The following is a 15779-nucleotide window of genomic DNA, read 5'->3' on the forward strand; positions in this document are numbered from 1 at the left end:
TAGCGTCAAAGTAACAATAATTGGTGACTTTTTATAAATTGTATTTTTAGTACTCTCTGAAGGGTCGGTTTCGTTGCGACAGAGGTCTAGACGGCATACCACGTGCCCATTGGTTGGATTACTCCAGAGACAAGTATGGGGAGAAACTGGTGGCTGACATGAAAGTGGTATTCTCCATTCTGTACCTGTTCCTGCCCGTGCCGATATTTTGGTCTCTGTTTGACCAGCAGGTATCATTTTTCACATATACAGTGTGTAACAAAAATAAGTGATAATAATTTAGGGTGTGTACATGTTCCTTGTAGAGAGTTCACTATGAAAGTAGCAGCGCTGAAAGACGAAATTTTTTTTTCACTTTTGTATGGGGAAACTCGTGAAGCTCGGGCCCTTGCCCATACAAAAATTTCGTCTTTCAGCGCTGCTACTTTCACAGTTAACTCTCTACAAGGAACACGTACACACCCTAAAGTATTATCACTTATTTTTGTTACACCCTGTATAACGCGAAATTGTGGTATAATGGATAGAACAATAATTATGCTACTCAGATACAATACTCGTAATTGAATCGGTCATTTCATAAAAAGCATCTTGAAAAAATGTGACTGATGAGTCACATTTTTTCAAGATGCTTTTTTTTATTGAAAATATTTTTTACTGCAAGTTAGCATATTACTTTTGAAATAAAATTATGTACGTACAAAACACTGTCCATTGTGTGTACGGCATTTACACGATTCATATTCGAAGAAAATTAAAACATTACGCGTACTCCGGTTTATTCATGGAAATGTACCTACGGTAAAAATATTTTTTTGCAATTTCGTTAAAACAAAAATATAAAATAGCTCTTTCATTTAACTTAACCAGCAATTTATTTTATTTCAAACTGCACATAAAGTTTTCTACTTTCTAATATAACATTTGAGCATTTTCCACATTTTCTCGAATCTGGAGGTAATTGAAAATGCTACGTCAAATAATCTCTGTTTGTTTAGTTAATTAATATACTCCATCATCTACGATAAATTTTGCTGCTTCCCTTACGGAATACATTAAAAAACTTTCGAACTGGAAGCATAGATTTTTGATTTCACCAAAAAATTTACGTTTAGAGAGAAAATGTACTTACTGTAGCGTCCATAACACTTAATAATAATATTATTATCAGCCTATAATGTCATTATGTACGGTATATTTTTCAAACTTGACTTAACGGTAACTATAACTCCAATTTCTTCTTTACTAACCCATCTTATAAAATGCTTATAAAATGAACAACTAAATTAATTTAACTGGTAATTAAGAATGAATTATGAATAGCTGATGATCGTTGACGTAAAAACTTGGAGTACAGGCATGTATAGGCCATGGCCTATACGTGTCTAGGTATACTGCTTCTCGCTTTTTAGGACAAGCTGAGTCCGGCCCGTTATTTTCCAGGGTTCACGCTGGACGTTCCAAGCGTCACGGCTGACGAGTGAAGTGTTCGGTATCACGCTGATGCCAGACCAGCTCCAAGTTCTAAACCCAGCTCTGGTCCTCCTGATGATGCCGGTATGCCCCGGCGGGGCCTGGTCTATCCTGCCGGAGATGGATCCCCTCAAGAAGATGTTTGTTGGTGGCATACTGACGAGTCTGGCTTTTGTGAGCGCTGGTATCCTGCAAATTGCTATTGAGGTGCACTTCTATAATGTAGTGATAATTTTAAACGTGGGAGATTTAAAAGCAATTTCCATTTTGGTCAAGGTTCAAGGCATTATTTAGGTACGGTCGCGAACGGACGGAGTTATATTTGGAATATTAATACTGCAACTCCGCGAACGACAAGACTATCATCTTTTTGTGTTAAATTTGAAAGGCTGACTTAAAATGCACCGCGTTCTCCTCGAGTTGCAAGTCTTGCAACTAACCCCAAGCAACCAATTTAGAGGTTGCCAAAAAGCCTCTAATGCCTGCCAGACTTGGCTATTATTTTTCCAAGCAAGAAACTACCGAAAAATAACAAGGAAAATATAATATTTTGCGTCCTCTGCAGGTGATCCGACCAATTATGTATATCACGCGGCAATTTTGGGCGGCTATTTATTTGTGCCATATTCATGACCCCCGTGACGTCAACACCTTTATGTGCATATGTTAAAATGTTCGCTGACCGTGTGTATTTGCTGCCTTTATTGCTTACCGTAAGCGATAAAGGCAGCAAAAACACTTTCATTGTAGTTCGGACGCAATTATTATCTTTTGTAAGAGAATAGGTTTTTATTGAGTTAATTTAATTGAGTTAATTTATATTGAGAACTTGATATTTCGGTTGTTTTTATGGAATAGGGACTATCCCACCTAGATTTAACATTGGGGACCGAACATAGGTCCGCGTACTTAAGAAAGGAAAAAATACTATTTTAAACTTATAAAGTTAATATACCTAGCGGAATACAGCAACAATCTCGAGTTGTCAAACGAAACTAAAATTGGTTTTCATCTGTGTGAAAAATATGTGTACGTATACACTTACACAAGCATGATTGAACATGAATTCTATGAGATTAAATTGTCAACGTGCGGCACGTGCCAAAAAAAGAGTGCTGCTGTCATGTATCACACGTCTCTTTTTACCATGCAGTGTTACTGATAGTGACATCTCTCTTGCTCAGGCCTTTGTTTCTCTATTCCGCTAGGTATATTAACTTTATGGTTAAACTCTATGTACATACCTACTTATAAACATCTTATAAGCATCAATCATCAAGGTATAGACTTGAAAATTCTTCTAGACACAGTCTATTCTCTAAGTCTATACTCTATAGTATATTATTTTTTTACTTACCCCGATATCGGATCGGCGTCCGACACCGATATCGGATTGGATTTTTTTGAAAACGCTCTTAATTATCACGCGTAAAAAGTTGTGAAAAAGTGGTAATAACCGAGTCAGTTATTTTTCAGCGTTCCACGTTACAAACACCAAGGAGTGAGGAGACTGGCTTGGTGATATTAAACACTTTACCTTGTGCTGTTGAGCTGGCCGTGTGCGGTGGAGGGATAGCCTCCATCAAGCCCTCCTCCACCTTCCTCATGACGTCGCTACCTCATAGAGAGTATGCAATGGCAGTGAGCTGTTCCTCCGACTGTGACGGACGTGTGATGATGAGACGTGTGATCACCACACATCTGAAAACTGCGCCGGGAATGGTAAGAATTTTACAGTACAGTAGTTACCAAAATCGGTCGTTAATTCTTTTAAAGTTAGATTTTTTAATAGAGAATTAATTTTTACTATTAATCCATAAGTACTAATATTATAAATGTGAAAGTGTGTCTGTCTGCCTGTTACCTCTTCACGCTCAAGCCGCTGAACCGATTTTGTTGAAGTTTGTTATGGAATAGAGAAGAGAAGTTTGTATGGTATGAAGATCCTTGGAGTCCCGGGGAAGGACAAATGCTACTTAGTTTTTATCCCGGAAAAACGAACGGTTTTAAATTTTTCATCGTCCAGTAATTATATTATAAATGGCTGTCTGTCTGTCTCATATCTGAGTCCCAGGCCCGGATCTACGTTTTAAAAAGGGGGGAGCAAAATCCCAATTTGCCGCCCTCCAAGCAAAAATAGGTAATTTTCATGGTCACATAGGTTTTAACCGCAGAACGAGTTCTACGGAACTTTGTTGAATTGAAGGGGTGGTGATGAGAAGTCAGGCGAGGTCCCTGGTGACAAGGGACGCCTCCAAGTCTTTTAACAACAGATATAATTCTGCGAAACAACTTGACGGGGTAGCGCGGTGGGCCACCGGTGGCGTACATCCTCTCGCCCCCCCCTAGATCCGGGCCTGCTGAGTCCTAAGAAAAATGGACAGTCACTTCGCGATCAACGATACAACTAGTAACGGTCACAAGTTGTATTCCTGTTAGTACCAGAACACTTCACCATATATACCTTTAACTTATCAAAGAAACGAAACGCAAGCGTTATTTTAAGCCGATTTTCCGTGAGTCCGGTGTTTTAATCGGGTCAAGCCGACCCATTCGTTCATAGTTCTCTCACATTTACTTTTATTGGTTTTGAAAGAGCTGTAGAGATTTCAAAGGTCTATCATTCACGTCGGTATTCACTGTAAGAGCATTTATAGTTTCGGTATCAATGGACTTCTAATTTTCGTTTGATAGCTTTTACAGTTCCGTAACCAAAGGGTAAAAACGGGACCCTATTACTAAGACTTCGATGACCGATGTCCATCCGTCTGTCTGTCTGACTGTCTGTCTCCAGACTGTGTCTCAAGAACTAATATAGCTAGATTTCTGTTTTCGCCGATTGTGTATAATAACTGTTGCCGCTTTATTAACAGATTCTAAAAACAAAATAAAAAAATAGGCCAAGTGCGAGTCGGACGATAGTGTACGAAGGGTTCCGTACCGTTATAGGTAATAGAACAAAAATAGGCCAAAAAATGTGTTTTTGTAATACCTTTAAATATTAATTTTATTTTGTTTTTAGTAAGTATTTTTTGTTGTTGCGGCAATAGAAATACACAATCTAGTAGCAGTATTAGCCCAGGGCCCCACAAATTCAAGATCCACCCCTGACACTCTGTGAAAATTTCAAAAGTCTTGCAGACAGACAGAAAGACGGACAGACATCGAAGGTCCCAATGGCCGCCATACCACTGCAAAGGTGTAATTTTTATTTCGCCAAAAGATTTGTACCAGTATGGCATTTAAATTTTTGGATAGTATTTGACAAAATATGACCGTTATTATTTTTTCCATACTTCTAGTAGGGGGAAAAAGTGCTGCCATACTTGAAATACTTATTTATTTGACACGTTTACAAAATACGACTATAAAATACGTAAAATAATTTTTTACATCATGGCATCATTTTAGTCTCGTCATTTGGCAATTGTACCAAAAAAAATTGTTACAGATTGTAACCATGTCCATGGGGCGGGATGGCTCTCGGACTTGAGCAAAAAAGTGATAAAAATCTTCTTGAGTGTACGTGTTGTAGTGTGTGTAATGTTTTATTTGTTAAAAAAAATGTGTGATAAAAGCATTATTTCAAAATAATATTAGCTCGATGCACTCCTTCACCATATAAACTATAACTGTGCAAAATTTCATTCACCTACGTTTCCGCATTTTTCGTCAAAAGGAATACAGAGTTTTTCGCTTGCGTATTAATATATCTATAGATAAGATTTAAGGAGGGCTCCCATACAAAAACACAATTTTTTGCCTCTTTCTGCTTTTTAACGCTACGGAACCCATCGCGCGCGAGTCCGACTCGCACTGGGCCAATTTTTTATTTCGTTGGTTTTTCACTATCTGTAGTGGACGTAATCAAAGCCTAAAGATAAAGCTGCGCTGGTCCGTGAAATATATTTACTTTCTATAGATCTATTTTCGTATTTCAAACTCGTGTAAAATTTTCAGTTTATGCCAATTATTGTTGGTCAAAACTCTGATGATGAGCTGTCTCTATACTATATGGATCCTAGTACCCTGACGAAGTCTTTGACAGGAAAGCCTAAAATGAAGTAAGCATTTTATTTTGCATTTTGCTGAAAACAGCTTGTTTCAGTATTTTCACAACTAACAAAATACTGTAAGCTCTTGTGAGTTGTGAGATTTGCCTTTGCAATTTGCATGCGATTGTTAGGAGACGATTCAAGATAGGATCGAGTAACATATCACTATAAAAAAGTTTTTTTTTTAATATAAGGGGGCAAACGAGCAAACGGGTCACCTGATGGAAAGCAACTTCCATCGCCCATGGACGCTCGCAGCATCAAGAGCTGCATGTGCGTTGCCGGCCTTTTAAGAGGGAATAGGAAAGGTAGGGATGGGAAGCGAAGGGAAGGGAATAGGGGAGGGTAGGAAAGGGAATAGGGTAGAGGATTGGGCCTCCGGTAAACTCACTCACTCGGCAAAACACAGCGCAAGCGCTGTTTCACGCCGGTTTTCTGTGAGAACGTGGTATTTCTGCGGTCGAGCCGGATCATTCGTGCCGAAGCAATGCTTCCCCTACGTATAAACTACTAAGTACTATTTGATTCTGTAGTGCTCCGTATCCGACTAATCCGGTTATTAAAAATTAAGTTTTTTTAATACCATTATATTTTAGACTGTATTAAAAACGACTCAAGCCCTACTACGATTTTAGTTAAAATAATACTTCCACCACTTGTACTCTTTCATAATAAGTATATTTTTCTTGGCAAGGTCTGGTTTTTTTCTTCGCACAGGGTGGTGTACGTTGGCAAAACTGGACCCAACAGGAACGTCTCTATCTCAGTGAAATCTGACAAAAGGATAAGTGACGTATACTACGTGTCTGATTCGTCGCCGGATGACGTCAGCGAATCCGCCTTCATGTGCATGCAGCCTGGAAAGTGAGTTTTAGTGGTCATTATTTTAAAGCTGTCTACACACCCAAGCCGCGGCACAGCACGGACACAGCAGGTTAGTGCCGACGGATAATTTATTTATTTAAATCAGGCATTGCGGTGGCTTCTGAATGTTGCGATTCGGATAACTTTGTCGGTGGTATGACAGTCGCGGTGTTTTGGGTCCCACTCGATCGTTCAAAACAATAATTGTTTTGTATGAGTTCTATTACTTTTGTCACTTTTTCGTCTTCCTATTCCATATGTTTTGTAAATAAAAAAAAACATAGTCACGCGTTCTCTCCCTGGCATACTCAAGGCTACGTAGCTGTCTACGCCAAAGCCGCTAGCCCGGCGACACGAACCCGCCGGCAAGCTTGTTTGAAAATAGGTCTGCTGGCTTGGCCTGGCTTTCGTGTGTAGACATCTTTAAAATAAGACCGCACTTAAGGTTGTAATTTCTACACTGCAGTGGTGCGACGCGACATGGCCAAGGCCAAATATTCTTGAATAAGCTAAAGCCACACTACGTGACAACGGAGCTACGCGTTACGAAATAGTATTTATAATATTATGATGTATAACGTGAAGTGTTGCGTTGCTACGCTGTAGACTGCAGTGTAGTTACGCCTAGTGCGGTTTCACCTTTACAGTATCCGGCGCCAGCATCACAGGATTCCGGCACGGAAAGCACTGCACCAATGTAAATCAAGCACCAACTCGTAGAAAAGTTTTACCTTAACCCCTGACTAATAAAAAATATCGCTAAATCTGTAATCGCAAAGGATTTTTCTTTCACTTTCATTAATAATATAAAATATTCACAGAAAGAAAGACATTAAAAGACCAGCAATTTATGTTACCGTTCAAAACTGTGCTGTGTTTATCTTGTATCACTTTTCACTGAGTGTACAGAAATAATCGCAGTCCCGTTTATTCTGAATCGAATAATAAAGTTAAATTTTTCATAAGGTTCATTTTCCTTTGAGATATAAGTAATAATTATTCCTACGTGCATTTCATTTTAAATGTCTACATACAGCATACATTTTTGCTCATTTTAATGTGATTCAGCAACATTTTAATGAGTGAATAAATAATGTATCTTGAATATTCTGTAGAGATTATCTGAGAGAATCCAATGACGGGAGATACGTTTAGGTAATATAATATGCCTCTATCGCACAGGTTCCCAAACTCTTTGTTTCTCTTTCAAACTGGATTCGGTAAACCATCTGCTGTTTTTACTATGAAAGCACGAATAACTACTATTCAATTCTAAATCTCGAGAGAAAAATTAGGTTTAGATCGATCTGAGAAAAGGTTTTTTCTTGAGTCGCTAGGCTTCTTAAAATAATATCTGCCTGTAGAAGTCAAGGTCACATTTTAGTTATTTAATAGGAACCAAATTAATTTAATTTTTTTAGTTACGATTTTGGACTCTAAGGCTTAGCCATACCTACGCGACCACGCGACTGCGAAGCGGGAGCGTCAATACAAAACACATATTTTGACAACTTGTCAAATGATATTTGTCACCTCAGTCTGGTTAAGCCCGGCCGCACATTGTCCGAATTCTGATCAGAAACAGTTGAATTTCGCCGGACCGCCACCCCGCACACTATCCGAAATATCCTTCCGGCGAGTTCGAGCTCACTCGGCTCAGTACAAAATGTAAGAGACAGCGCGGACGTTCAACTGTTTCGTATCAGAAATTTCGGACAATGTGCGGCCGGGCTAAAAGACTTTTTATTTGGTCTGATTTGGTCACGCCCAACATAGACCGCCGCGCCGTCGAGCCGCTATTACACTTCGGGAACAACTGCTCTGTCGCATTTCCTTTTCCACAGTACGATTTAATCTGCGCATTCTTTTCTCTTAATCTCGTAATCCAAAGGAAATTGCAATTTCTACTGCAATGAAGCAACGATTTTTAAGAAACCAATACTTCGCCGGTCGTTCGGATCCATATTATTCGGAACGAAGTGAAAAAGTAATTGTCTTGAATTCTTGATCGAAGACTTTTTAATAGCATTAGATATTTTATTCACTTCTCTATTTTATCCACTCATACGATCGTAAATTAATAATATTATACAGTATTTAAATGTTTTCTAGGTGAGCCCAAAAGTGAGTAAAACTTTATCGTAATTTCAATCGTACTAGAAGTAGCAAAACAATATGTGTTTAGCGAATCGCATTTATGATAAATAAATGTAATTATTATTTTTAACAAAAGATTAAAACCGACTTCCAAAGTAAAAACAATAATAACATCCATATAATATGAACTAAAAAGTATTAAATAATTTTTCTTATCTAATAGTGCCTTTTTCCGAATTCGGCTAAACCTCAACTATTTCTGTACTCAATCTTCATCATTTTGAAGTCGGTACCAGATAGCTGAATCTTCAGTTCTCTGACAGAATATTTGAAACTTTTGGAACTTAAAAATTATATTTAAATACTTTTAAGTTCATATTATATGGATGTTATTATTGTTTTTACTTTGGAACTCGGTTTTAATTTTTTGTTAAAAATAATAATTTCACTCTTTTTAGTTACCTCGTAAACCATCGCGTAAGTATATTTAATATTCTACGTATCTTATTCTTATTACAATTTGTTAAGAGTCAGACGTGCTCACAAATATCAGGTAGATAATTTTAAACAATACATTTAAAAAAAATCGAAGTAAACAGTAAACACGTGCTAGCCGCTAGGCAATTATTGTACCTACCTATAAACTTGCATAGGAATTCGATCTGTATATGTATCAAAATCGTGTAAATATAAACCGTATAAATTTTTTTTTATACTAATTGCGATTGTGTTCAACTTTCGTATTGGCGCATTCAATAATTGAATGCGTCAAAGAACACAACGCCAACATTGTAATTTTTTTTATTCAGCTGAAAAGTCTGTCAGCTTATTGTATCATGTTCGACGAGATCATTTTACATTTTTTAATGTCAAATGTGTGCCTTACGCTCTTGAGTTAAGGTTGAATTTGTTACTTATGTGCAATTTTGTGGTACTTGAAATATTATGTATTTTGAAACAACATTAAGTATAATTTTTTTTATTAAAATCGCTATGAAATGTACCAAATAAATAAGGACATAACTGTTGTGTGTATATTGTATCCATATACAACCATGTGAGTTGTAACTTGTGACATTGGTGACCCTGACATGGTAGTAATGATGATGATGAATGTAACTTGCATAGTAGCATATGCTTTCAGTTCTTAAAACAACGCCTAAATCCCCAAACTTGTATCTATAAGGAATCCAGAGTTCTCTTAGTATCTTCGGAACCATAGTATACCTTGGTGCAAAATCTTGCGGTTTGGTAGCATATGCTTAGGATGTTTCTCATAAAGCCAAAATCAGAATCAAATTTTGAGGAGTTCCCTCGATTACTCATGGATCCCATCATCAAATCACCATTTTTGTGAAAATGGGACCAAATTGGAGTGAAACCTAATATAAAAAAAAAACAAAAATTTTGAAAATCGGTTCACAAACGACGGAGTAGTGGTCGAACATACAAAAAAAATAAAATATCCACAGCCGAATATATAACCTCCTCGTTTTTTGGAAGTCGGTTAAAAAGGAGACTCACGTAAGGAGCCAAGCAAAATACAATTTAGTATGTACATGTATATACAATTTAGTATTAATGTAACGACGCATGTGGACGATGGTAGGTGCCCAATAAATCCAATCAGTCGCCGATTATTTCTCTAGTGCTTATTGCCAAGTCACTATAATTAAATGTTTTGGTGGGATTTCATTTCTTTTTTTAAGGTTTCTTTTCTTTTCAGGTCACGTTAAAACTTTTCTGTACTAAGCTTAGCACCCATTCTCTATCTCTAGGTCTATATTCTAGGTTGTAAAATTTTCAGAAAATAATTAATTTTATTTCAACTTTAATAATAAGTAATAAAAAGTACATAAACTTGTAATTTAAGGGGGGCTCCCATACAAATTTACGGTACGGAACCCTATGTACGCCAGTCCAACGCGCACTTGGCCAACTTTATAATTTTTCCTTTCATTGTGGATAACAATCCTACCTTGTTGCTAAATTTCAAGGTTCTAAGTCTGCTAGAAGTACCTTAGAATTTTGATGATCTGTCAGTCAGTGAGTGACAAAATGTAGTAAGATTGACCATCCGTAACTATTTATCGAAATTTCACGTAATTTGGGGGTTAAGCTAGTTTTAATTAGGGTATCGAGACCGGGTTGTCCCGAAATCCGAAAACCCGGGAAAACCCGGGTTTTGGGGATCATGAAAAAAACCCGGGTTTCACAAATGGAACCCGGGTTTTTCGAGCTTTTCGGGTTTTTCGTTTTTTTGATAGTTATTAAAGACCAGACCTGATTTAATGGTATTTGTAACAAACTAACATACAAATTATTTATTTTTATAACATATTGTATAGGTTTAATTACTTATTTTGGTCATAATTAAACAAAATATAATATTTTTAAGGAAAAGTTTCGTTTTAGGAGCATTAAAAACTAATTGTCATAAAAATATTTATTAATAATACATATTTTAAAAAACCTACCAAAACTATTCAAGTCAAATCTATTCAAAAAATCTATCCTTCGCAAAAAGTTTTCAAATTTTATAGAAGCCAAGACTTGTTAAACTTACTTTATAGTTTTCAATCAACATTCAGTGATTGACTACAGTTTTGTTTATTATGTGATCAAAGGCTTACAAAATAAAGTGTGGACAGCTTCAAAGGGTTCTAACTTCTAAGTCTGCTGAAAGTACCGTAGACTTTTGATGATGGGCAAGTCAGCCACTAGGTGACAAAACGTTGAAACTTGTATGGACCGTTGGTGATAAAATACACCCATCAACAAAGTCTTCGGGATATTTGTATTTTTGGAATATCTAAAAACCTGTCAGGAATTTTTGAAGACAGTGTATGGAACAATGATAGCTTATTTTTTAATATTTATTAAAACATATTATTAAATAAAAATAATATAATAATATCTATGGACGCTTCACACCACGTCAGTCTGGCCCCGTGCTAAGCACCTACAGGACTTGTGTTACAGGAACCAGACAACGGAAATATATTTAATACTTTTATACTATACATATATTTAAGATTTTTATTATATCATACAAATCCAGACCCGGGAACTTGAGCTACCAACGTGCTCACCACTGAGCCACAGAGGTCGCCAAAACTCGTATTAAAACGTAAACGTATTAAAACGTGTATTAAAACACTTTTCCGAATTTTATCGTTTATAAAGCAATCACAGGTATCTACAGTCACAAAAAATCAATACTCGTAATAAGTCAAGAAATCTTTATTTCGTTTCATAAACTGAAAAATTTATTCGAATGAGATATTTTTATTGCTGATTGTCAAATTAATAGTAATAATTTACTGATCGATGTTTGGCTGCATACCGTATTTTTACAAAAAAAAATAATTATTGTGTCCTGCTGCGGTATGACACCCAGTCTTCTTTGCAATTTAAAGTCATTATATTCAGTCGTCTAACTTACTAAAAACACTTAAAGGTTTTTATTTGTCGTTATGCTTTTTGTCATTATTTGTTATATTCACAACATAACAAAAAGCGACAATATTAAGACAATGCAATCAGTAAAAAGGTTCCAGGATAGCAACCAGCCCCTAGAAACTGACAAAACTATGCCGAGGAGTTTCCATCAAGTATATTTTGACAAATGCGGCAGATTGCTTTTTATTGGTTGAGAGACTGATGTTGGTAACACATAATAGGACGAATGGTGGCTTTCTTTAGCCGGCCGTGGATGTCATACTCACTGCGGAATTATTAAAACACGTGATTTTAGTAAATCGAGATGAAATATAACAAGCAGAGTTTTTATCAGCACCAGACCCATAGACAATTTCTTGTGTGTAACAGCATGCCACCACCGTTATCCTTCCAAATTCATTAAAAGCAACATTCCCCATTTGCCATAATATTAGGGTCTGGTCTGATCAATTATATGGTAATCTGACATGAATTTTGTCTATTGTGACTATATCTAATGACTACAAAAAGCTTTGAGGTGTAGTGAAATGTAAGATTTTCAGTAATGTAAGATTTTCCAGTTTGTTGGATAGCAGAAAAGTTACCTTAAATTGCAAAGAATATTCGACTTCATACCGTAGCAAGGCAGACAAAAGGCAATTTCAAGTAAAAACTAGGCACAAAAATTTAATTACAGGTATATCATCAATTAGGACCAAATAATTATTAATAACGTGACAATCAGCAATAAAAATGTAAAAGATTAAATAAAGATTTGTTGGCATACGTTTTATAATATTTTAAGGTTATTCTTCTATTTACTGTCTTCAAAAATTCTTGGTAGATTTTTATATATTTCATAAAATACAAATACATTTAATAATATAATTATGTAATTTGGAGGTGAAGCTTGTTGTAATACTTAATCTTTGCCCGAAAGTCTTAATCCCTAGCTTTGATAAGATCCAATATTTTATATAATAGGATAGGTAAATAGTCGCTTTTTTAAAAGTATGTGACCGCACATTATGGTATATAAATAGTATTTTACTGGAAAGGTGTTGGCAATCGCTGAAAATCATATTTAAAGTATTTTCGCTTCGTTAATCCTTGAATTTTAAGAAAACCCGAAAAAACCCAGAAAACCCGGGTACCCGGGTTTTCGTTTAAAAAAACCCGAAAACCTGGGTTTTGAAAATTGGGACCGGGTTTCGATGCCCTAGTTTTAATACTTGCTCTTAGTCACCGAAATTCTAAATCCCTAGCTTTGTTAACATCGAAGATAAAGGGGGTGTGAAATAGCCGCGAACCGCTTCGAGAAAAGTATGCTACGGCCGTGCCTTTGCTAAAAAGTATAATAATCGATTATTATACTGAGATCCTAGAATTATACTAATGATGATGTAATTATACCAGTGTTACTCTAACACAGTCTTTCCCAAAGGGGGCGATAACACCCCCTTGTGGGCGCTGAAGGTCTAGAGGGGAGTGGTGTGGGACCCAGAAAAAAATGGGGGCGTCGTGTAAATAGGCTTGGGGGTAATCTATTTCATCTGGATGCATTTAAAATTGAAACAAGAGGGGTGCTAAAACATAATTTGCTTACAAAGTGGGCAGTAGACAAAATAAGTTTGGGAATCCCTGCTCTAACAAGTCACAAGCAGCAACAAAGTACCTACCTAGTAGGTACCTACCTCTAAGTACCTACCTCTAACTCAGTAGGGCTCTACGTAGGACTATACTCAATGATATTCTACTTATATACAGATATGTTACGTCCATACTATTTTTCGGCTTAAATCTCTTCCGAACAATTTTCAAATTCAAAATTGCAAAATTGACAAATTTGACAGATAAGTGAAAAGATACGAAAAACCATTTACATAAAAGAGACAGTTCTATTTTTAAACGTCGAATCGTATCGCTGTCTCTTTCTTCGCCTGAGCTATGACGAAAATTCGATTTCTTCCAGATTATTCAAAAAAATAATTGAAAATGTAAATAATAGAGGTATTTACTGCAATCAAGACATGTGGTAAGAGATTCCATGTGTTTTGTTTACTTTCGAGTCATAATTGGTACATTTTCTAAACACGCACGTCATTTTCAATTTATTTAGGTAAGACAAGACGCGGCACGTTCGTGACTGCGCTCGATGCAGACTTTTTTTTTAATGAAAGAAGGGGGCAAACGAGCAAACGGGTCACCTGATGGAAAGCAACTTCCGTCGCCCATGGACACTCGCAGCATCAGAAGAGCTGCAGGTGAGTTGCCGGCCTTTTAAGAGGGAATAGGGTAATAGGGGAGGGTAAGGATGGGAACGGAAGGGAATAGGGGAGGATAGGGAAGGGAATTGGGACTCCGGTAAACTCACTCACTCGGCGAAACACAGCGCAAGCGCTGTTTCACGCCGGTTTTCTGTGAGAACGTGGTATTTCTCCGGTCGAGCCGGCCCATTTGTGCCGAAGCATGGCTCTCCCACGTATAAGACTAAACAACAGACGGCCCGATTGGGCCGTATTTGAATCTTCACAACGCGCGTGGTAGTAACATATCTGCTTTGAGTTTTTCATCATTAACTATAAGTACTAAAATGTTTTCACACTTGACAGCACAGACAGCAAACGGAATGTTTTTTTCGATGACGTGTAAAACGTGTCAGATTTATACCGTATGTGCTAGTAGCGCCCTCTGCTCCAACCTTTGCGTCATTTTCCCACTTCAGACAAAAATCTGTTTACTACAAGTGATAAAAAATTTAAAATATTAAACATACTTAATATACGCAAAAATACCCTTCTTTTGGCGCAATAGGGTAAGAGCTGTCGTAAGCAAGGTCAATGATTATTCTCCATCATTATTACAATCTTGAGATGTGATGTTTTCTAGCTGTAATATCACAATAATAGCAGCAAGGGTGAAGTGGAATCTTGCAGCGGAACCTCGTACATTAAAATAATGATTTTCATAGAGATTGGATGTACGCTCGTCTCGACATAGGTCTTCCTTAGGGAAAAACCTCAACTTCGCCTGCCTTCTTTTATTTTCATAAGGACATATTTTATTATCGTTCTGTATTTTAATCAAAGAGAAGGCACAAAACTTTAAGACATCGCTGCTAAACTAGAACGGGCATTGTGTAATTTCTACGAGTACCGTGTACTTACAGGTAGTCTACAGGCTACAACAAGATTATGTATCTTTTGCCCGCTTCTGTCTAAAATTTATTAATTATTATTCATTGGAGTTTTTCCGTCGTCGTTTTTCATACGTTGTAATATGTCATCATTTTAGAAAGAACAAGATTTCGCACAATGCACAATGTTAGTATAGCCAAATGGTTTTACTTTACTTATGAATACTTGTGAGAGTTCCGATGAATTCGGGATTATTTTGCTATAGAAAACGTACTTGAGGGTGCTTAGGTGCTGCAAACTGCCGGTGTTGCCAATCCGAAACTTTTAAAGTCCAGACGGCGAATAGAGGCACAATTTCATTATATTAAAAAATCCGTTTTGACCCTTTGGGTAAGGAACCTTAAAAATGTTAATAGTCCAATAATAATTAATATAGTAAGTTCAGTCTTAAATTTTGGTTTTTTATTTTTAATTCCACGAAATTCATAACGTATTGCCTGTGTAAACGTAGTCCATAAGATTAGCTATTAAATAAGACCTTTTTTATATTCATAGGATATTTACAGGAGAAGTTTGGTCAGATTAGTGTGAAAGCCCGAGAAAAACTAAAATGGATGCCATTTTACAACCGTGAGAGAGAGTACATGTACATCAAAAGTACATCACGACATTAAAAGATTGGACACCGATGCACAGTGTACGGAGGAGGCGA

The 15779-nt window shown here is 36.7% G+C and overlaps 1 protein-coding gene across 1 annotated transcript in view; it reads left to right on the forward strand.

Moving 5' to 3' along the window:
- The window catches only part of LOC121738752, a 60760-nt gene that overhangs the window by 36685 nt on the left and 8296 nt on the right, over positions 1–15779 (forward strand). Inside the window, exons 21-25 of the mRNA XM_042130986.1 lie at positions 51–230; positions 1444–1680; positions 2950–3195; positions 5434–5537; positions 6246–6392. Coding sequence (XP_041986920.1) covers positions 51–230; positions 1444–1680; positions 2950–3195; positions 5434–5537; positions 6246–6392 — 914 coding nt within the window. The remainder of the gene's footprint in view (positions 1–50; positions 231–1443; positions 1681–2949; positions 3196–5433; positions 5538–6245; positions 6393–15779) is intronic.

Source organism: Aricia agestis, chromosome Z, assembly GCF_905147365.1.
Source record: "Aricia agestis chromosome Z, ilAriAges1.1, whole genome shotgun sequence".
Classification (NCBI taxonomy): domain Eukaryota; kingdom Metazoa; phylum Arthropoda; class Insecta; order Lepidoptera; family Lycaenidae; genus Aricia; species Aricia agestis.